Source organism: Aphelocoma coerulescens, unplaced genomic scaffold, assembly GCF_041296385.1.
Source record: "Aphelocoma coerulescens isolate FSJ_1873_10779 unplaced genomic scaffold, UR_Acoe_1.0 HiC_scaffold_64, whole genome shotgun sequence".
Lineage (NCBI taxonomy): Eukaryota > Metazoa > Chordata > Aves > Passeriformes > Corvidae > Aphelocoma > Aphelocoma coerulescens.
This window is the reverse complement of record NW_027183992.1, coordinates 420,765-443,886: the sequence shown is the minus strand read 5'-3', so window position 1 is coordinate 443,886 and position 23,122 is coordinate 420,765. Positions and strand designations below refer to the sequence as shown.

At 49.9% G+C, this 23,122-nt stretch overlaps 2 protein-coding genes across 2 annotated transcripts in view; one reads left to right on the top strand and one right to left on the bottom strand.

The window, feature by feature from the left end:
• LOC138102228 (zinc finger protein 729-like) overlaps positions 1-23,122 on the bottom strand; it is a 427,468-nt gene that overhangs the window by 141,794 nt on the left and 262,552 nt on the right. The gene's annotated exons all lie outside the window — the stretch shown is intronic.
• LOC138102230 (zinc finger protein 418-like) lies at positions 1,225-8,095 on the top strand. Its single transcript, XM_068999959.1, has 3 exons — positions 1,225-5,269; positions 6,024-6,107; positions 6,294-8,095. The coding sequence occupies exons 1-3, from the start codon at positions 5,188-5,190 to the stop codon at positions 7,466-7,468; spliced, it is 1,341 nt and encodes a 446-aa protein (XP_068856060.1). The 5' UTR covers positions 1,225-5,187; the 3' UTR covers positions 7,469-8,095.

Here is a 23,122-nt window from a genome sequence, read left to right as displayed (position 1 = left end):
GGGGTGTTACCGGGGCGGGGAGAGGGGCCTACAGCAATTGGGAACAGGGGTAAGTGGGGAGGAGCAACAGAGACCAATCAGCTGCCGAATAACTCAGAGAAGAACCTAGATCCCTCTGGGAAAGCGGCTGGATATGGGGAAGGGAGATACACAGCTAAAAGGTAAGGCACGGATTTATGTATTTTTCACAGCCTTATGAATGCTCAAGGCTTTTGGGGCTGGCTCTGGGGTTGGTCATGGTTCACTGCAACCTTTTTTATTATTCCACCTTTTTTATTATTTCGAAGCAAATGGAGGTAGGTGTGGGAAGTTAGGGAGTAGGGGAGAAGGGAAAACATTCAGGGAAAGGGAACAGCAGGAAGAGGGCCGCAAGTTCTTCTTCAGATGGCATCCGGTGTGGGCGCCTCTTCCAGGTGGTGGCTTTGGGGTCGTTGCTGTTCAGTGAGGTCAGGTGCAGTTTGACGAACTTTGCCAGCACCCACTTTTGTCCGGCTGGGGTCGACACGACGGCATATCCCCTCCCCCAAGCTAGTAACTTGAACGGGCCCCCAACTTTGTGAGTCTCAGGGTCTTTGACCAGCACTGACAGATTTTCTTTTAGTTTAGTTGTGGTCGAATTTTTAATGTGCCGTTATACGGGGAGGCCGGGCTCTTCGAAGGAACAATTTAAAAAGTTAATGGTGAAGAGAGCCCTGCAGAGTCTCTCAATGGGCGAATTAGTCTCTGCTCCTCCTCACTGCTGGGCAAGGACTCTTTTGAGCGTCTGATGGGTATGCTCAACTATAGATTGGCCCGTGGGAGAATAAGGGATACCTGTAGTGTGCTTAATTCCCCACGTGTCGAAGAACTGGTGGAGGTTCTTCGAGACGTATGCTGGTCTGTTGTCTGTCTTGATTTCTGCTGGCACCCCCAGAGTGGCGAATGCCAACAGAAAGTGTTTGATGACATCTTTTGCCTTCTCCCCACAATGAGAAGAGGCAAAAACTGCTCCTGAGAGGGTGTCTACTGAGACGTGGACATACTTAGACCTCCTGAATTCGTGAGTCACGTCGGTCTGCCAGAGCTGGCAGCTATTGAGACCACATGGACACACGCCAGACCCTAGCGATGGGATCTGATATTTCTGACAGTCAGGACAAGTCGCCACAATGGCCTTAGCTTGGTTGCGCGAGAGATGGAACATGTGGACCAAAGCCGGGACGTTTTGATGGTAGAATCGATGGCTCAACTTAGCTTGTTGGAACATTCCCGGTAGTGATGCCAGTTGTACTGGGGCTGCCAAGGCGTCGGCATTCCAGTTCCCTTCAACAATAGGTCGGTGTGCAATCTCACGTGCATGACATAATAGAGTTGCTGTCGGTGGGACAGCAAAAAGACGAGCTGCGAGAGCACATGATATGATTTAGGATTTGAAACTTCTTTGAGCATTGAGTGCTCTGCTCTCTCTACCACTCCAGCCACATAGGCTGAATCAGTGACAATGTTTATTGGTTCCTTTTGGAATCTCTCGAAGGCTCTGACTACTGTGGCTAACTCTGCAATTTGAGGAGATCCCTCAACTACTTCAATGTTTTTTTCCCACTCAGATGTTTGGGGGTTCCTCCAAGTCAGAACAGATCTGTGAGAAGCCCCTGACCCATCTTTGAAAACTGCCAGGGCTCAAAGCGATTTGTTGCTTCGAAACAATTTGGGGACTAATTTGAAATTCACATTAAACAATTTGTGTGGCGGATGGTGGCTAGAGAGTTTCCCTGAGTAACTGTCTAGGGCAAAGTGCAGGCACTCGCTGCTCTGTAGAGCGAAATCAACATCATCTAATTTGAATGGCATGTAAATGCATGAGAATTCACACCCTGCGAGAATGCGGAGGCAAGAGCTGGCCTTCCTTATCAGTTGCGCCATCAATTCTTGTGGTGTGGTAATGCTTTTGGATGGCTGGTGAGGCAAGAACACCCACTCTGTGATTGAGGGGGGGTCCTTGATCCTCTCGTCCCGCTGAAAAGTAAGGCCTTGCAAGTGTGGTAGCTGGCCCATAATTATGAATTTGAACTGCAGGCCTGGTTCCATCCAGTGTGCCTGCTTGGTGGAAAGAGCTTTCTGGACCTTACCAATGGCCTCCTGCACCTCTGGGGTTAGGGATCGGGGAGAGTCCAACACTGCCTCGCAGCAGGTTAAAGAGGGGGCTGAGGCTTTCTGTGGAGATCCCTAACAGGGGCCGAACCCAGTTCACTGTACCACACAGTTGCTGCAGGTCGCGGAGGGTCTGGGGCTCGTCAGCTATGGCAAGCTGTTGGGGAGCGATGGCTGTCTCACGGATCCGGAGGCCAAGGTAGGTCGGGGGCACAAGCGCTGGACCTTGTCAGGATGGACTACAAAACCTGCAGCTTCAATTGCTCAGATTGTTAGATCTAGGGTTAGGTCTAAGCATGTTTTGTCTGGGGCACACACAAGGACGTCATCCACGTAATGGAGGATGATTGCCTCTGGAGCCTGTTTCCGGACAGGGGACAGGACCCGCACAACATACCAATGGCAAATGCTGGGGCTGTTTTTCATGCCCTGAGGCAGCACTGTCCAATGATATCTGCACATGGGGACTTGCCGATTAACAGACGGCACTGAGAAGGCAAATCTAGGAGCATTGCTGGGGTGCAGAGGTATGTGGAAGAAGCAGTCTTTGATGTCTATGACAGCTAGCTTCCACATATGAGGGAGCATTGACAGTGAGGGCATGCCTGGTTGCAGGGGTCCCATATCCTCCATGACTGCGTTAATTTTACACAGACTGTGCAAAAGCCTCCTTCCGTTTCATTTCGGTTTTGGGAGAACGAACACAGGGGAATTCCAAGGGCTATTAGTTGGGACTATGTGGCCCTTGGCAAGTTGCTCTTCCACAAGGGACTCGAGAGCGCGAAGTTTCTCGATGGATACCGGCCACTGTTCCTCCCATACGGGCATGTTAGGCAGCCAATTAATGCGTGGGTGGTCGTGCTCAACAGTGGCCCGCCCTAAAAACCCTGGGCTGCTGGAACAACAGCTCGAGTTCCCCACTGGGACAAGGTATCTCTGCCCCACAGGGTAAACTCTGCATCAATAACAAAAGGCCGGATGGTAGCCAAATTTCCTTCCGGGCCTTGGATGGTCACATTTTGGGTGCTCCTTAAAGCTGTAGCTTTCCCCCCAATCCCAGCAGTGTTCCCAGCCACTTCAAGTGGGTTCAAGTTCCCATGCCTGGGGCAACTCTCTGCAAGAGATCACAGTGATGTCTTTCCCCGTATCCACCATACCTGGCACGCGAACTCGCTCACCCCCTTGGCTCAACTCACACTCAAGGGTTGGCCAATTGGGTCCCATCACTTCTGCCCAGAACACTTGTGGCTCTTGCTGGGTTGTTAGGCAACCTTTCAGGATGACTCGTCCTTGTGTGATCGTAGCACCTTCTGGAATAAAAAGAGGAGCATGATGACACTGAACCAGGAACACAAGCACTGCCCCCCGCCATTGGTGGTAAGGATGGATGGGAAGACTTGAACTCCCAGGTGATCCAGTGCTGCAAGTCCTGTAATAAACATGTCTGACTCCAGCAGGATGGGTATTGCCGCTTGGGCCAGAACAAGTCTATCACCAGTTTGTTTAAAGTCGGAAGCCGCGGCGGGACGGGGCGCTCGGATCCCCGGCAGGGGGAGAAAAACAGAGGCCAACCAATATGGTTGAAAAATATACTCTGATTTATTAGCAGTCTAAAGACACTTATATAGTATAACAGCTTATTAGCTCCTAAGTGACTTAACGCTTATCAGAACACATTTCTATTTCTACACAATTGGACTACATTGGCAGTTTTCCACAGTCTTGTTATGTTCAAAAGAATTTTGCCCTTGCCTCCCTTATACTCCTAGATATGACACCTGCAAGTACGTTAGTCCCTGAAATTTCTCAGGCTGAAACTGTTTTGCTTTTCACAGAGACTTTCCCACGGAAAGTGTCTCAAACACACAGGCCCAAAAACCTCCAGCTCAATAGCTTGCACAGTTCTTTTATTGATCCCAATAATTCTATTCTCCAACAGTTTAACAAGGAGGCTGGAGGTCAGGGTGATGGGCACTGTCTTCCCCAGCTTCCGGGTGTAAAACTGAACTGCTGCATCAACTAGCTCAGCTTCTGTCCAGTCCTGTAAATTGTCCTTTTTTGATGGTACAGCAGCTCCATTTACGTCCTCACACGGAGCTGTATCGCGCTGCTTGCTCAGTTTCCCAAGGGTGGTGCTTGGGTGTTCAGTCAGTGGCTGCAGCAACATCCCTGCCCCAGGTGGCCCGAACCTGGAATGAAAGGCTCAGGCACAGGTGTTACTGCCCGGGGTTCTTTGCATCCCTTTGCCCAGTGCCCCAGCTTCCCACAGCGATGACACCTGCTCTGGGGTGGAGGCTTCCCTCATTGACTCACCACCCCCACTACCCCCCTGCTTTTATTATTTTGAATTTCGGGGGTGATTGACACCAACTTCACACAGGTTTCTACCATGAGATCTAAGGTGGGAGGAGGATCTAAAGGTAGGGCTCTGAGAACTGCCTTGCAGGCTTTGTTTGTGTTAGAGTGGGCCGACTCCGCCAGCAGCTGCTGTTGGAATTCATGCCCCTCTGTCTGCGAGCGAACGGCCTGTGTGAGGCGCTCTACAAACTCTACAAAGGGTTCTGATCGCCCTTGCAGGACTTGTGTGAAGTGGGTTTTCGGGGCAGCAGTGCTGGGAGTAAGGAACAGAGCTCTCGGAGCAGCCTGCTTGAGGTCTTGCAGGACTGATTCATTAGCAGCCTGATCTTGGGGCTTAGTCCAATCCTTTTCCCTGCAAAGGTGGTCTAAAGTAAGCACTGCAAGTTGGGGATCGCTTTGGTAGGAAGCAAGAAGATCTTGCAGTGCCTTTTTCCACGTTCTTTCCCAGAGAAGATATTCAATTTGGCATGCACTGCAGGTGGCTCCAGACGGGGGTGGAATATACTCGCAGTTCTTTTTTTGTTTTACACCGGTGAGGGGAGGATACGAGCCATGGGAAATAAGCTGTCACATGCTCAGCGGAGTTTTTATGTCTCGGTGGTGGGTATTCTTCTAAGTTATGATTTAAGTTTTCTAAGGGACTTCCGAAGCGCTTTATAAGGTGGATCTCTCACCACTTCCCTGCCGCTGCTGCTGAACATGTGCAGGACACTGGATTTTGGGCACGTGTTGTGCAATGGCTCGGGGAAGCAGCTGCCACGGGAGAAAAAGCAGTCTACTGGTACATGTCCCTATGTGCAGCTATTATAAATGCACTTAAGAAGCCCTGGGTGGAAGGGGAGGGACAAAGGAGGATCAAGAAAAGGAGAAGGAAGCACGAGGTCGAGCACTCCCTGAATTCACAGCCCCCCACCCATGGGATCATCGCCCCCCATCCCACAGGTGGCCGGGGAGGGGAAGCTTGGCCCAGATGTCCTTGGGGGTCCCTGGGTTGGGATTTTTTTGCAGGGGGATGTTTGGCGAATGATGAACTCCAAAGCTGAGCAGAAAATGCTCCTTGGGGGGACATTGGGGGGTCCCAGTGGTGGCTGCTGGCAGAGGCAGTCTGGAGGAGCAGAGCCCTGTGTCCCCCAGGACCCCAAAGTGGGGAGCCCAGAGAGGGGGGAGCGCTGTGATTTGCGGGACCCTCAACAGCCTGGAGAGGGGCAGGAGGGACTCCTTGGAGCCCATCACCCCCAGCATTCCTAAGTGGGGAGACGGAAGAGGGGGGAGCTTTTCGGATTCCTGGGACTCCCAGCAGCCTGGGGAGGACGGGGACCAAGTAGAGAGGGGGATCCCCAATACAAGCGTGACGCCCAGCAGCTGGGACAGGGGGGAACCCCAAACACCAAAGGGGAGGGACCAGAGACAGGGAACTCCTGGGAGGCATTTTCAGAGCAGATTTTTATGGATCCCAGATACCTGGTGAATTCTAGAGATGGACTTGGGCAGAGGGACCTTCAAACTCAACGTGCTCATCCCTTGTGTTCCCCCAGACCAGGATTTCCCATTCCCAAACCTTGACCAGATGGAGGAGGAGGCTGCGAGGAAGAGGGAGATGCCCCGGGACACCCAGGCAGGTGAGGAGGAAGTCAGTGCCCCTTTCCCCCTCTCTCCTGCTCCATCTCCCAGCCCAGCATCGCCCCCGGCTGCAGGACAACCCCGCTGCCGACGCCGTCCTGCCGGGGACGGACTGGGGGGGATCTCCTTCCCCTTCCCTGTGGCACGGAGGCAAATGCCATCCTCTGCGTGTCCTTCCTCCCCAGACAAGGAGCTGAGGACGGAGCCCAGGGAGGACAAATTCCCCCAGCAGAACCAAGTGGAAGAGGCCGTTTTGAGCGGCTCCACGGCGCAGGAATCCAACGGGGAGGAAAATGCCTGGAGACGCCGCAGGAGGAGGGGCTGCAAACGCAGCCCAGGGTGCTCTGAGGAAGAAAGACCAACCCTGTGCTGGGAAGGCGGCCGGAGATCGAGCCAGAGCTCAGACCTGGTGGCTCACGAGCAGCTTCACGCTGGGGAGAAGCCCTACAAGTGTGCGGAATGTGGGAAGAGCTTCAGCCACAGCTCCACCCTGTTCCGCCACCAGATGATCCACACTGGGGAACGGCCCTATGAGTGTGGGGAATGTGGGAAGGGCTTCAGATGCAGCTCCACCCTGATCCGCCACCACATGATCCACACTGGGGAGCGGCCCTATGAGTGTGGGGAATGTGGGAAGGGCTTCAGAGACAACTCCACCCTGCTCCGCCACCAGATGATCCACACGGGAGAGAGGCCCCACGAGTGTTCCGAGTGTGGGAAGAGGTTTCAGACCAGCTCGAGTCTCCTCCTGCACCAGCGGATTCACACAGAGGAGAGGCCCTTCCGCTGCCCTGACTGCGAGAAGGGCTTCACACAAAACTCCCACCTTGTCAGACACCGGCGCATCCACACTGGGGAGAAGCCCTACAAGTGTGAGGAATGTGGGCAGAGCTTCAGCCGGAGCTTCCACCTGATCCGCCACCAGATGATCCACACTGGGGAACGCCCCTACGAGTGTGAGGAATGTGGGAAGAGCTTCAGCCAGAGCACCAACCTGATCTTCCACCAGAACATCCACACTGGGGAAAGGCCATACAAGTGCTTGGAATGTGGGAAGAGCTTCAGCCAGCGCGGCAACCTGACCGTCCATGAAAAGATCCACACAGGGGAGAAGCCCTACGAGTGTTCCGAGTGTGGGAAGAGGTTTCAGACCCCCTCCAGTCTCTTCCTACACCACCAGATTCACACAGAGGAGAGGCCCTTCTGCTGCTCCGACTGCGGGAAGGGCTTCAAGCAAAACTCCGGCCTCATCATCCACCGGCGCATCCACACCAGGGAGAGGCCCTACGAGTGTGAGGAATGCGGGAAGAGCTTCACCCACACCTCTACCTTGACCAGACACCAACGGAGGCACCAGTAAGGGAAGCCCTGCAAGTGCCCCGACTGTGGGAAGAGCTTCGTGCCCTGCTCCAACCCCGTCCCCTTTTGGAGGAGCCACACTGGGAAAAGCCCTGGTGGCCCACATTCCCTGTGATCCATATTGGGAAGACCCCTGGCTGGTTATCCTTTTATTTTGGCCCTAATTGCCTTCTGAGTCATCCTCATCACTTAAAAACACCCAAAATAGGACTAAAAAGAAAGAAATTGATCACAGATGTTTGAAGTCCCACCATTTCACAGGTATTTGAGGGGGAATTTAGGGTTTGGGGACATATTCTGGAGTATTTGTGGGTTCTTGGAGGATTTTGGGCAGTGTTCTCCATCTCTTTGCACTCCAAAAGCCAAGAGGGATCACCTCAAAACGACTCAATCCCACTGAAAACAACTCAATCCTACCCCAAAAGGGCTCAATCCCACCTCAAAATGGCTTGTTCCCACCTCAAAAAAACTCAGTTCCATGCCAAAATTACTTGATTCTACAGCCTCCAGGGTGAGATGGGGTTGAAAGGAGACTGGGATCCAGATTTGGAGGGGTGGGATCAGGATTGTGTAGGGCTGGCTCTGTGGGTTGTGTTTTGATAGTAAATAAAACTTTCAGAATGACTGACTTCTGTCCCATTCATTTTCAGTCCGTTCCAGTTCTGTTTTCAGAGTGCCACCTTCTCAGCTGACTGTGTTTGTGTCCTCCTTTCTCTTCTGCCTTTCTTTGCCCGCTCTGTTTCTCTCACAGTGTCTCTCTTTAGCCAGGGCAGCTCCCAGCCAAAGACCCTCCCCTGATTTTGTTCCCAATCCACCAGCTAAAACAACCATGGGTGAAGTTACGACGGCTGGCAGTGAAATGTCACTGTAAGGTCTTGTTCCACTTGGCTTTCGACCCCTTCTCAAGAGCTTTGCCTCCAAGGGCAGGAACATCTTTTCCTTGCTGGAACCTGGAACTCCAGACCCTTGGAGGGTGTGCCATGGATCCCAGAGGGGCATTCCCAAGGCTCCCAGGTTGCTGGTTCTGCCGTGCCTCCCGTGGGCAGGGGCACGTGACAGGTGACAAGGTCCAGCAGTGTCCATTTCTGGCGCTTTCACGTGTCGGAGGAGAATAACTTTAAGGGATGGGACTATGCAATTACATGAATTTATTGTTTAAAATAACAAACGCATCAGTTGAGGCGTGAGATTTTACAACACCTCTGAGTAATGGCAACTAGTCACAAGATTTAGGGTTACATCGTAATTTATAACTTTCTATCCAATAGATACTTAAAATGACACTTTGTTTTAGATTAATGACCTATCACCTGTGGCACTTCTCACTGCAATGCAGCTGTGTCTTGACCAATAACTTCTCATGTCACGTACACACAGTTGTCTCTCTTATACCATCTACATTCTTAAACTATATAAAATCACACTATTATATTTTAAAACCCTTCACCAAAACACCCAGTGTACAATTTTACTTATAATGATAGGAACACAAGTTTGTAATCCTTTTGCTTAAAGTCCACAAATCTCTGTCAATTAAGCCAGACCTAGTCTCTTCCAGGGTTGTAAATCAAAGCCTCCTTTAATTGCAGGAGTTTCTACTCTCTGTCTCACACACAGCAGCTCTGCTGGTTGTGCAGTGTCACAATGGCCCCTCTGGTTCCATGAGGCTCCCCTGTGTAACAATGGGCCCTTGGTTCCAGGAGTTTCCACGGTGTCACAAAGATCTCCTTGGTTCCGTGAGGAGCACAATAGCTTTGCATAAACACTGAGCAACCCCTGCCTGATACACCTGGGCACATCTGTCTGCATCACAAGGAGGGGTTAAAGATGAGAACGGCACCAGCAGCTTCCACCTGCAGCAGAGATCAAGGCAAAGGACAGGAACAGAGAATTCTGCTGCAAGACTCAGAGAATTCTACTCCCAGAGATCGTGTCTGGTCACACTGTCCCTTGTAGAAAGGTGACATCATTCCAGGCAGCCTGTACTGAGCATGTGGCTCCTGAGTGGGGTTTGTTGTTCAGGAAACCTGCTCAGGCTTTTCCGTTCTTTCCTTACAAACAGGAAAACTTCTCCTGGGGCTGTGCGCAGGCAGAGCCCTGAGGAGAACAGGTGGGACATGGTGCAGTGGGCTGGGACACCCAGCTGCAGAGCTCAGGGACAAGGTTCTGGTGCAGGGAACAGGGATGTCAGTGCCAGGTGGGCGATGTCAGACATGGTGAGGTTGGGGTGAGGAGCAGGTTGTCCAAACAGGGTCAGCCTTCAAGGGGCTCATTCTGCTACATGCCCAGACCTCCTAAGGAGACATTCAGCATCAAAATCAATTGGAGAATGCTTCTATCACCTCTTCTCTGAACTGGAAAAAAAAACATCCTTTATTAAGTCACAAGGCATACTTTGAAATCTTCCTCCTTAACAGAACTCCAAACTGACTCCAGTGAGCTGTAGAAGCCCTGAATATTTGAAGACAATTGAAGGAAGAGAAAGAGCTCCTTCAGGCTTTCTGTATTTTAATGAGCCCCACAGTGGATTTGGGGCTGAGTCCAGGACCCTCAGGGACTGAGAGAAGGCTGAAGAAGCTGCTCAAGGAGTCAGAAGCAAAACTCCAAGTCCCTTGGAGCACCAATGGGTCCCACTGAGGGCAGGGACTGCCAAAGCCTCCCCAGGGACTTGTGAGAGCAGATCCTTGAGCTCTGCCAGGATTGCAGGGAGCTAAAGGCTCTGAGCAGGGAGCTGCAATGCTGAGAAAGCCCTGGGCTGGTTGAAGGAAGCAGAAAGGCCCATCCCTGAGCCCAGGCCTGGCCCAGCAGGGCCTGTCCCTCCCAGGTGGCTCGGGGCTGTTTTGGAGCAGTGGGATGTGAGGGGGAGGAAGGACAAATGTCATAAAACTGCAACCCCTGCCAGCCTCCTCAGGGAGGGTGAGGGAGAACCAAAGTGCAGCCTCTCAATGGAAAGTGTGGGGCCTCCAGAGGCAGTCCCAGAGCCCAGGGGACAAAGCCCTGGGTGCCTCTGGCCCTGCCAGCCCTGCCCAGCCCTTGGCTGTCTCTCCTGCAGGCTGTGCCCCCCTGTCCATGCTGCTCCTCTGCCCTGGCTGGCTGCACACGCCCATCTCACAACATTTCTGTGCCCTCCCTGGGGTCCCTGCACCCAGAGCTGCCGGTCCCTGGCACACAGGGCCATGGCAGGAGCCCAACCCTTCCAAGGGGCTTTGGAGCAGGTTCATGGGGTTTAGGAGGGGGTGGGATAGGGGAAATAGGGCTTGGAACGGGGGTCTTCATGCCCAGGAGGGGTGGGATGGAGTTTGGGAGGCTGGGGTGGGGTATGGAACGAGACGGCTGAAGGCTGGGGATGATGTGTCGGGGGGGGTCCCCTGTTCCTAAGTGGGTTTTGGGGTATCCCATGTTTCTGGAGAGATTTCAGGGTATCCCCCATTCCTGATGAGGTGTTTTTGGAGTACTCCCACAGTTCTTAGTGGATGTTCCTGAGAGCAGTGGCACAGGTGGCTCCAGTACTCAGAGCTGGGGCCCAGCATGGAGGGACACAGGGAGCTGGTTTGCGGGAGAACCCTGCTGCTTTCCGCCAGTTTTAGGGGTTATAAGCGGCTTGTGGGGGTCCCACATTTGATGGATGGGGAGTGCCCCATTTCTCCAGCCCTCCCCCAAATAAGATTTCTGCCACTCAGCTTTTCTCGCTGATGACTCCCCAGGTGCCAGGCAGACCTGCAGCGCCCGGTGCTCCCCACCTGGAACCCACCTGCATCTGCCCCTCACCCCCAGTGCTCCCAGGGGCAGAATCTAGGGACGACTCCTTCAGAGGCTTTTTGTGGCTCTGGATGCTGTAAAGTCTCTTTCCACCATTTTCACATCTATTGTGCACACCAAAAATCCACCAGAAAGAAACTTCTCGGCGATCCTATAACTAAAGCGGTGCACCATTTACTCCTGCTCCTGTGTCCTTGCCCAGGGCCTGCTCAGCAGAAAGCAGCTGTGGATGTCACTTTTGGACTCCATACAACTTATGGAGTCACAGAATGGGTTGGGTCGGGAACGTCCTTAAAGCTCATCTAGCTCCAACTGATTCTCTTCTGCTCTCTCTCTCTCCCTGTCTCTGACAGGTTTTTTAATATTTCTTTCTATATCTCTACATCACATTTCTCATTCAATAAAACTGGTGTTGTTTAATAAAATCCATAGGTGTTGAGCTTTTGATGGCGTTGGGGTTTTAGTTTAGTCCTAGTTTTTTTTTCTGTTAAAGGAATTTCCCCCCCCCATTCATGTTGCTAAGGGAATAAATTGCTGATCGCTGGATACTTAAGTAAACAAAGAGCTAACCACTGGGGGTGGGGTGCGCCTGGCTACTCTTTTGTTTCACCTGGGTGTGGGGTCAGTTGGGTCTCAGTGTTCGGAGAGAGAGAGGAGCTGCTGGTTCTTTTTCAGCTGCCTTTCTTTCGGCTGGAAACAACACTGGGATCCCAAAGCCGCCTTCCCTGCCCCGCTGGAGGTCGGGCTGTGGCCGCCCTGCCCTGCAGCTGCTTTGAGCCTTTGCTACGTTGTAGCCATGCTCGCCCTTCCTGCCTAGACCTCCGGGAGGTTCCCCGCTTGGATACATCGCATACCCCCGGGATTCGTGCTCGTCCCTGCCGCTCCAGCCTGCCGCTGCAGCCTGCCGTTCTAGCCTGCCGTTCCAGCCTGCTGTTCCCGAGAGTCCGGCCGGACACCGGGATCAGCTGCCCAGGGGTTTGTGAAGCTCCTTTGTTCCATCCCTCTCCGGGATCCCAGGGCACCAGAGCCGCGTGCTCCCCGAGCTCGCTCCGGAGCGCCCCCTGCAGCCGCGGGGGAACCATCGCACCCGCCCTGCTCACCGGGAGCCGCCAGCGATCCCTGCCGGCGGCGAGCGGAACTGCACCCGAGGGGAAACGGCCTGACAGCCGAGAAGGCTGGGACTGGGTTTGGGATTGTTTGCTGTTACTGCCATGGTTGTTGGTGTTTGTTTGACTGGTTATACACATATAGATATATAATAGTAAAGAACTGTTATTCCTATTTTCCACATCTTTGCCTAAAAGCCCTTGATTTCAAAATTATAATAACTCGGAGGGAAAGGGGTTACATCTGCCACTTCAAGGGAGGCTTCTGCCTTCCTTAGCAGACACCTGTCTTTCAAACCAAGACAGATGGGGTACCCTTCCTTCTCGGAGCAGGGTAAGAGAGCAGAGGAGGCGGCTGTTCTGCTAAGTTCTTTATTTCATAGTCTCATAGCTTTCTTGAAGGCAGAGTTTGAAGGGAGTTACATGATAAAGCCAAGCAGCAGCAGCAACAGCAGGCAAAAAACAGCTTCTTCTTCTTCTTCTATATGCTCTATATACTCTATATACTCTATATGCTCTGTACTCTATATGCTCTATACTCTATAATTTTTCTTACAGAAGTGTGGATTATATTTGTTAATTGACCAATAAGATTAACACATGATTCTAGTTTTCCTTTTCTTAACCTATCCTGGTCTAATTCTAAGTCGTAAGCTTTACGCAAGTGTTACGTAGGTATTACACAGATTTGCGATGCAGTTTCTATCAGCTCTTATTGTTTATGTGAACACTCTACCTAAAAAATGTGAACAGTATAATTCTATCTATATTTTGTCTAAAGTAAAGAATTCTGTGAGAGGGTAACACTGCTGTAGCAAGAACTGTGTTTCAGGTCTCTCCTGCAGCTTCTTAATGTTTAAGGCACTTAGCATATATTTCTACTAAAAGTTAAAAATCTGTATTTCGATTTCACTTTGGTGTGGCTTCATGTATCTCATCTTGTCCAAAGGTTTTAATTCAATCCCTGTGCTTTGGCTTCCCTCTGGGCCTGAGTCCAGAGGAGCTTTCACTCCAACATCTCCCCCTCCTGTTTGAACGACGTAGACTCCCTTAATAGCTTTGTTGATCATTTGCCAAATACATTGAAGCAAACAAGGCACCATTATTAATACAACTATGATGATAACTAATATGTAAAAACCTATCGCAGTATCCCACAGTGGTAGGGAGGAGAAGAGAAATCCAACAGACAGGAATTGTGCAGCAAGATTCCTTTATTTAATTATTTTACATCTCTTTTATAGAATTTTTTTTCTTCATAGTCTAATTGGTCAAAGGATCAGCCACCCCTTTGGGTGATTGACTAAAATCCTAAAACATCCATTTTCAAAATATTTTTCTACTGTACTATAAACAAAAGTTTGCAAGGTCACAGGTGTTCATAGTTAATAGAACTCTGCTAATATCTTCTGTGAGAGAGAAAAATATCTCACGGGACTGGAAAGAAGCAAGAAAAATTCTTGCTAGCAGCATATTTGTATCCACAAAAACCCATCTTTAAAAGCTCTTTCACCCATGTTGTTAAATTCCATCCATCAAGCAGATTATCTAACCAAGTTCCATTATCAACTCTAATCTTTGACACACCTTCTTTTAGTTATTGAATACTCTTATGAATGGACTCTGAATGATCAGATAAATTCATACAACACATTCCTTCAAAATCTTTACACCCATGTCCATGTGCTAATAAAAGGAAATCAATTGCAGCCCTGTTCTGCGAAGTTGCACATCTTTGGTATCTGTTAGCATATCACTTAATGCAAGGGAAGTAGCATTGAATTCCTTATTTAGCCAACACCCTAGTCAGTCTAATTGTTTCAGTGCAACTCCTGAAGCAAGTTGTGGTAAAAGAAGAGCTGCTGAGAGCCTTTTTACAGAACCCTAGGGTACAAAATCATCATTACAATTTGGCTTATGTGGAAGAATAGACCTTTTATGTCTCATAAAAGCAAGCAGTTTTGCACTGGGTGTCAGCAAAGTAATTTTCCCACGCTACATGATCCACCAGTGATGTATGCTGCGATAGCAGGCCAAACTATCTCCACAAATGAAAAATACTCCATGTGGTAATTGAAAGGGAGTATCATATACAGCATGAACTAAAGAAATATAATTGCACCATGAGGTCTGATTTTTATATAAATTGTTATAAGGAGTAACATCCTTAATTAAAGGTTGACCCTTGTTTGCATAATTAAATTTGACACAAAAGGTCATATATGTAGAACCAAGGATTTCTAATTCTTGAGGTTCAAAAGATGCCTTGGGAAGGTGAGGAACCCACCAATCCCATGCATCTATTGGATTGTAGTAATTCCACACATTTGTCTTAACAAAGGGACCTTGAATAGCTTCATTAATTTCTATTGGGATTGGCCAAGCATCCATTGGCACACCAACCAAACAGGTGGAATATGGTTTCTCAGGGGTTGTGTTGGACAAACATATAGTATCTAAACCTGATACATTAGCTAGAGTCACCCAAACATTAGCTTTAAGTTGGTTAACTGGTAAATCTGCATAGCCAAAAGCAAGCAAAGCAAAAAAGCATAAGCATAATTTTCGATTAAGTTCCATATTCTTCTTACACTATCATCTAACAAAAAATTCTACAATACTGCTGATTCCCACACCCAAAGTTCACAGTCTTCTGTAGATAGAATGCAAGATGTCAGGCAGAGGTTGCAATCTCTGTTCAGCTCACGTCTGTTTGCCTGCTTCTTTACTTGTGGGGTTGTCAGTGCTCCTTTGCGCTTGATAGGGTTTCATGTTCTTTGCTGGAAGCCATCTGAGTTGACTGCCTGTGGAAACACAAGCAAACCCTTTGCCCCATGTTATTAAATGAAATGGACCTTCAATCTTCCCTGTTTCTGGGTTTCTGATTAGCACTGGAGGATTCTCTTTTAATTTCGCTCTTGTACTGTTAGAGAAATGTCTGAAAATTGGTGGATCAGGCTCTACAAAAGAGCTGTTTAAAAAATTAAAGACATAAAGAGCTTTGCTTGACCTCATCTGTGGTGTTGCCTGTGCCAACCCTCCTTTTTGTTGATCTAGAATATGTTTTAAGTGATGTGTTCTTTCAACAATGGCTTGACTTGTGGAGAGTAAGGAACACCAAAAGTGTGCCACATTCCCCAATCCATTAGAAAATCAGCCAATTTCTTTGCTGTGTATGCAGGGCCACTGTCTGTTCTTACTTCTTGAGGTACCCCTAATGAAGCAAACACTTGCAAAAAATGCTGACAAGCGTGACTGGCTGTCTCACCTGTATGTATTGAAAGCAAAGACTGCACCTGAAAAGGTATCTATGGATACATGGATATTTTTAAATTTCCTGAAAGATGGGAATTTGGTAATATCCATCTGCCACAATTGCAAGCTTTGCAATCCTAGTGGATTGACTGCTCCCGTTGAGACAGGAGGCTGTACAAGTTGGCAGTCAGGACAGGCACTTATGATTGCTTTTGCCTGATCCCTAGAAAGATTAAACATTCGCATAAGTGCTTGTGCATTTTGATTAAAAAAAGCATGACTCAGTTTTGCTTGTTCAAAAATGTTAGGCATAGTATTAACAACAGCTACTGCCAATTCATCAACTCTTGCATTTCCTTCTGCAAAAAATCCTGGAAGTGAAGAATGTGCTCTGATATGAGAAACAAAATATTGACTTTTTCTGTGACACTGATCCGTGCCGTAAATCTAACCTCTCCTGATATGAGAGCGTTTCGAAAAGTCTTTGCCAGGGTTTTTGAGAGACAAACGGAGACTTTCAGCCCTCTCTGCTGCTAGATAGTTGTTTATTAAGTCTTATCAGAGGAACAGAGCCACTAGCGTGACCCAGGCATAACATAGAGCAGTGAAAGAAGGAGAAAAGTCTAATTATCAAGATTTACAGAGCCTTTTAAAGATAATTTAACCAATGGTAACTAAAAACATATATTATTTTCACTTTCCTAGAAATTATTCAGTAACATGGCCTGGAACTGTGGAATTTTTTGTCCTATCATCCCAAATTACTTTTACTGCAGAATATGGAGTGGTAGAAGAAGAAGAAGGTTTAGAGAACAACAACAATCCTCCATTTATTACCGCAGGCCTGGGCCCACGGGTATATCACTGTGTCCTGCAGCCATAGGGAGGAGGAGGAGAGAAGATCCAGCAGGCAGGAGCTGTGCAGCAAGATCGATTTATTTAATTATTTTACAAACTTTTATAGACTTTTTTCTTCATAGTCTAATGGGACAAAGGATCAGTCACTGGGGGTGATTGGCTAAAATCCTAAAACATCCATTGTCAAAATATTTTTCTACTATACCATAAACAAGACTTTCCAAGGTTGCAGGTGGCTTGGTTGTTTACGTACTCTGCTACCTCCTCTGTGAGAGAGAAAAGTCTCTCACGGGCTTAGAAAATAGCAAGAAAATCCTTGCTAGCAGCATTTTTTATCTACAATTCCCCCTTTTTGTTTGATAACAACTCTACTATTAATCCTAAATAGAAATCTGCATCAATTATTCACTCTAAATATGTCCTTAAGGCTTTAACGATCTGACTCCAGAATAAGAAATTTAAAGTTCGGTCTCTGCTTGTGGAAGGACCATCCCAGTCTCTGCTTGTAGAAGGACCATCTGCCTGATGGTTGACATCTTGGTCATCATCAGAAGAGTCATTAGGCTGATGCTCTACATTCTGGTCGCCATTTGGATGATTGGCGTTCTGGCTATCATTTGGAGGTTGCCTGTTCTGCCTCTGGTGCCGTAGGTCAGGGCGAACGCATTTTGAAGGTAGCCACCGTATCCCAGTATCTGTGGAAACGCAAGCATACCCACGACCCCAAATGATAAGCTCATGAGGGCCTTCCCACTGGTTAGTAAATTCTGTACCCAGACTTTTGCCCGGGGCAATTGTGTCTCGCCTGCAGACTGCAATGAGAGAAAATGAGTCAGAATAACAGGATTATTTGAATTTTGTGGTACCATAAGGTGATTAATTGTATACAAAGCTTTTGCTAGTCGGCTCTGTGGGGTTTCTCCATGCATTCCCCTTTTCTGCTTGCCCAAAACACGCTTCAAGGTACCATGAGCACATTCAACAATGGCTTGGCCAGTAGGAGAATGTGGGATACCAAAGGTATGGTCTACACCCCATAGGTGCAAGAACTGCCGCATCTTCTCCGAGGCATAGGCAGGACCATTATCGGTTTTCACAGAAGCTGGCACGCCCAGGACTGAGAAAGCCAATTTCCAATGGGCAATGACATCACGGCCCTTCTCTCCAGTGTGAGCAGTAGCCCACATAGCCGAGGAGAAAGTGTCAATAGACACGTGCACATATTTCAGCCGACCAAATTCTGGGACGTGAGTTACATCCGTTTGCCAAATCTGCAAGGCTTTTAGCCCTCTGGGGTTTACCCCCGCTGGCAAAGGCACAGTGAGTCCATGACAGTCAGCACAAGCGTTGGCGTTAAATGAAACTGCTTCAGCAGGGTATGTGCACTTTGATGGAAGAAACCGTGTGATGCCTTGGCTTGTGCAATTTTGTCAGGCTGAGGCCCTACCCATGCAGGGTTGGCCAGCATGTCAGCCCTGGCATTGCCTTCTGTTAGAAACCCTGGTAAATTGGTGTGGCTTCGAATGTGCAGAATGTAATACGGATGCACTCGAGCCTGAATTGCAGACCACAAGGTTTGCAACAGTGAAAACAGAGCCGCATTGTTCATCTCCTTCAGAAATGAACATTGGGTTATATCTGCTACATAAGCAGAGTCAGTAACCAAATTCAAAGGCTCCTGTGAGAATTGTTGAAAAGCCATGGTAACAGCCCTTAATTCAACTAACTGAGCAGAGTCTGACTCGGATTGGTGTGTTAATAAACCACCTCAAAGGCGGTGTAGGATACTGTGCGCTCTTACACACAGTGACCCCTGCTAAAAATCTGTCCCAGTCCGTACCCCCCAAGCTGCCAACACATCCCGTCCCCAGAGGTTAAGGGAAGTGGTAGCAACATAAGGCCTAATTGTAGCTGGGTGCCCTTCTGAGTCCTTCACCACCACAGGCCGTTCGCTTAAATAGCTCTGTGTGGTTCCTCCTACTCCTGCGATGGCTGATCCCACAGGGGCTAAAGGCCATGAGGGAGGCCACGCAGAGAAGGAGACGATAGTTACATCAGCACCCGTATCAATCAAACCTCGAAGCTGAATCTGGGGTGGTTGGGCGCTTGGCAGGACCAGGGTACATGTCATCTGTGGCCTTTGGTCAGAGATGTCTGCAGTCCAGAAGGCCTGCGGAAGTCCCGTAGATCCACTGCCGTTATCTTCCTGAGTTTGTTATTCTTTCCTGGGGACACAAGACTTAAAAGGCACTAATTTAGCAAGGCAGGTCTTTTCAGGAATAGTTACAGGGGGTTTTTGCGTGGAGACCATAGCGCAAATCTGACCTTTAAAGTCAGCGTCAATAACTCCTAAATGCACTAAGATTCCTTGATGGAAAACGTCAGGTTTTCCCACCAGCATCGCACTGGATCCCTGGGCTAAGGGTCCATATGCATCCAAGGGAACCTTATAAATACCGCTAGAGTCTAAGACAACTGTGGCTGCGGTGTGGACTTCAAAACTGTCTGATCCCTGGGTGCCGTCTGATCCCTGGGTGCCGTCTCTAGGGTGGCTGGGTAGGCCTGTGCCTGTACCTGTGCCACTCTCTGGGGGAGCGACTGCATCGGAGAGCAATTCCCCCTCCTTGCACCCCGGCGGAAGTTTCCCGACAAAGGCCGACCATCAGCATGAGTCTGGGATCTACAATAGTCTGAGCAATGGCCTGGCCTGCCACACCTCTTGCACTGGGGGATCGGTGTGTTTTCTTTCTGGCTCGGCTTAGGCCGCTTCCGTTTTTTCGCCTGTTTTGGTTGCTTTGGTTCACAACCAGAAGATGTGTGAACAGGCTGCAGAAGCACAGCCAAAGCAGACCTTCTCTGGCTCCCAGATCCCACCTTAGCCCAGGCTTCGACCATGTCTGTTACCTCAGGATCCCCTGGCAATGCATCTATGATTTTTCTGCACTCCTCGTTTGCGTCATCTCTCACTAACTGCCTTAACAACATCTGTCTTAACCCGTCATCCTCAACCTGCTTCTCGAGAGAAGCAGCGACTTTCTCTACAAAGGAGAGGAATGACTCTGATTTGCCTTGAACTATTTCAGTATATCGCTTTCTGGGCGCAGACAACTCTGTGGTTTTCAACAGGGCAGCCTGCCGACGTGTTGAGCTTGCTGCAGGACGCTAGAGGACAAGTTACCCTGTAGACTGGGATCAGAGAAGGGACCGGTCCCCATAAGAGCATCTGTTCCTGCTGTCCGCCTAGGATCAGCAGCAGGGAGCTGCAAATTTGCTAACGCAGTCTTGCCAGCCAGCTTTCTCCAGGTTTTCTCAAAAACTGTAAATTGTACAGGTTGAAATAGAATTTGACCTAAGTGTCTGATATCAAATGGAGAAAGCAAATCTGTATTTAACACCCTTATTATCAGCATAACCTCAGCAGAACCTAGCCCATGTTGTGCCACCTTGGATTGCAGGTCCTGGGCAACCTTCCAAGCGATCACCTCATGCTTGTCATGCTCCCCTGAATTTGGGAGAGCCTTATACACTGGGAAAGCTTGGATCTCCCCTTTTGGGGAGTCACTACCATCCTGAACTTCTGGCACAGTCTGCGGATGAAGTGTAACAGTGTCTCAATTACCCCCAGAATCCTCAAATCTATTTGGCATTCCAAGTGTTTCCAATAACCTCCAGTCACCCTCCTCCAATGCCCGCATTTTAACTGACTCTAAGAAGCAATGGTAGTGGGTCGGACACACTGTTACCGTGCAGTCCTGAAAGGTCCAGGGGCGAGACTGGAGCAGCCTTTTCCTTCACCACCCGGCTATGGCAGCTTTGCACCCCAGGGCCAGAACCTCATCTGCTTCACTTCCTGATGATGAGTCATCAGGCAAAGGCAACTCTGAGACGCTGGGAGCCAAAAGTGGTAGACGGGCACTTTGGCTAGGTTGGCCAGAGGCAGAACAGACAGCACAGACTGCAGCTGGCTGCACTGCAGTTTGAACAGCAGCCTCTTTACAGGATGCTGTCTTGGCTGGTCCTGACCGAACTGGTACTGGAGCTGCTGCGACCGTCTCTGGGGCTGCACTCATCTCTTGCTCTGCGGCAGCGTTCAGCGCCGCTGCCGAAACTGCTGTCGTTTCTCGCTCCCCGGCCACGTTTGGCGCCACCGCCCCCAGCCACCGCTCTGCAGCCGCCGCTGCTTCTGGGTTTTCCCGTGGCAGCGCTACTTCCAGGTTTGCCGCTGGCTGCATCGCTTCCTGGTTCGGAGCTGAGCAGTTCCTCCAGCTACCGTGATATGTTCGGTAACTCTGTCAGCAAAGGCAGATGCTGTATTAAAAGGTCGATGGCTCCGTTCTGCGACTGCGCAGAACAGTCCAGCGCCAAGGAGGGCAGTGGACCACACCCAGGCAGTCTCAGTGCAGTCATGCCTGGTGCTACACCGGCTAAGAAGTTAGATCCGGGCGTTCCTGGCACAGCCGATGCATTTGCAGACGGGCTAGGAGCTGCCATGGGGTCCAAGTTGCTAAGCCACTAATTTGCGGCCTTGGATAAGCCGTGGCCACCGCTGAGCCGAGCGGCAAGGCATACTATGTGCCCCCCCACTGCCCCGACACCCCCGCCTCTGCCAGCGCGGGGTCCCTGGGGGCCGCGGAGTCCTGCGATTGTGCAGGGTGAGCAGGCACAGGCTCTGCCTGTGGAGCCCAGTCAGCAGGGTCCCCCTCAGACATTCCTCCGCCACTGATCACCAAAATAGGCGAGCCAGCTCTGCTGCCACAGTCAAGGTCGGTCAGCAGAATAAATAATGAACACCAGGTCTAGTATAATTCTAACACTGATGGGTCCCCAAACAGGAGTTAGTGTCAGACAGCACAGCCAAGTTCCTGCCATAAGGCAAAGTCCAGGGCAGTATCTCTGTCCATGGAAATCCCTTTTAAAGTAGCCCAATCTAAAAATTCCCAAACTGAATTTTCAGAAATGGAGGTTTGCATTACACTGAACACACCTTTCCAGACCATTACCACAGGGTCAGTTTGTGAGCCGCTGTTTGCCATTTCTCAGTCCCGTTGGACCTCCCGGTCTCGGCGGGGAAGGGGAACAGCGTACCTCTAGAGGAATTCGGCTTGGCTCGCAGCAGCAGGACACGTCAGAGAGTGCAGATCACATCAGGCAGCACTAAATATTACCGCCGGACTGGGCCCTAGGGTATATCACCGTGTCCCGCAGCCATAGGGAAGAGGAGGAGAGAAGATCCAGCAGGCAGGAGTTGTGCAGCAAGATTGATTTATTTAATTATTTTACAAACTCTTTTATAGACTTTTTTCTTCATAGTCTAATGGGACAAAGGATCAGTCACCCCTTGGGGGTGATTGGCTAAAATCCTAAAACATCCATTGTCAAAATATTTTTCTACTATACCATAAACAAGACTTTTCAAGGCTGCAGGTGGCTTGGTTGTTTACATAACTCTCCTGCCTCTTCTGTGAGAGAGAAAAGTCTCTCATGGACTTAGAAAATAGCAAGAAAATCTTTGCTAGCAGCATTTTTGTACCTACATGAGATGACAGGGAAAAGGAGAGCAGGGGCGTCCTGATGTCCAGAAATGGGGGATTCAGGGGGGTCCCAGTGCTGCGGTCCCAGTCCCCCCTTGTCACCCCCAGGAGCCCCCAGCCCCAGCGTTAGAGCCATCGCGCTGCTCCGGGCAGATCCCAGCGGCGCAGGCTGGGAGATGCAGCAGTGCCCAAGGGAGGGTGGCAGGAACGGGGGGATCACTTCCAGCTGTCCCCAGGGAAGACTCTGTAAATCCCAGTTAATCCCAGTCACCCCCACTGTGTTCCCAGCCAACCCCAGTATGGTTACAGATGATCCCAGTATATCCCAGTTGACACCAGCATGCACTGTGTCGCTCCCAGTTGCTCCCAGTTCCTCCCAGAGTGTCGCCAGCATGGGCCTGGTAGATCCCAGTTACCCCCAGTCAGGATCCATTCACACCCACTATAATCCCAGTATGATTGTAGCCACTCCCAGTATGATCCCAGTTACTCCCAGTATGATGCCAGTGGCCCCCAGTGTGATCCCAGTTGCTGCCTGTCAATGCCAGCATGACCCCAGGAGCCTCCTGTATGATCCTGTGACTCCCTGTCTCTCCCAGTATATCCCAGTCACCCCCAGAATGCTCCCAGTCACTCCCACCTCCTCCCAGTTGCTTTCAGCATGATTCCAGTTGCTCAAACCCACTCCCAGTCAATGCCAGTAAGATTCCAGTCATCCTCAGTGTGATTCAAATCTCACCCACCATGGTCCCAGTTGTTCCCAGTGTGATTCCAGTCAACCCCATATGGTTACAGTCACTCCCAATATATCCCAGTTACCCTCAGCATGTCTGTAGTCATTCCCAGGCACTCCCAGTGAGGTGTTAGTTATCCCAGTATGATCCCAGTCATGTCCAGAATATCCCAGTTGCCTCCAGCATGCATTCAGTCATTCCAGGTTGCTTGCAGCATTATCCCAGTTTCCCTCAGTTGCTCCAGTATGATCCCAGTAACCTCCAGGATGATCCCAGTCACATGCCAGCACTCCCAGCATGGTCCCAGTATAATCCCAATTGCTTCCAGTCACTCGCAGCATGCCCCCAGTCACTCCCAGTTCCTCCCAGTCGTTCCTAGCATGATCCCAGTTGATCCCAGCTGCTCCCAGTC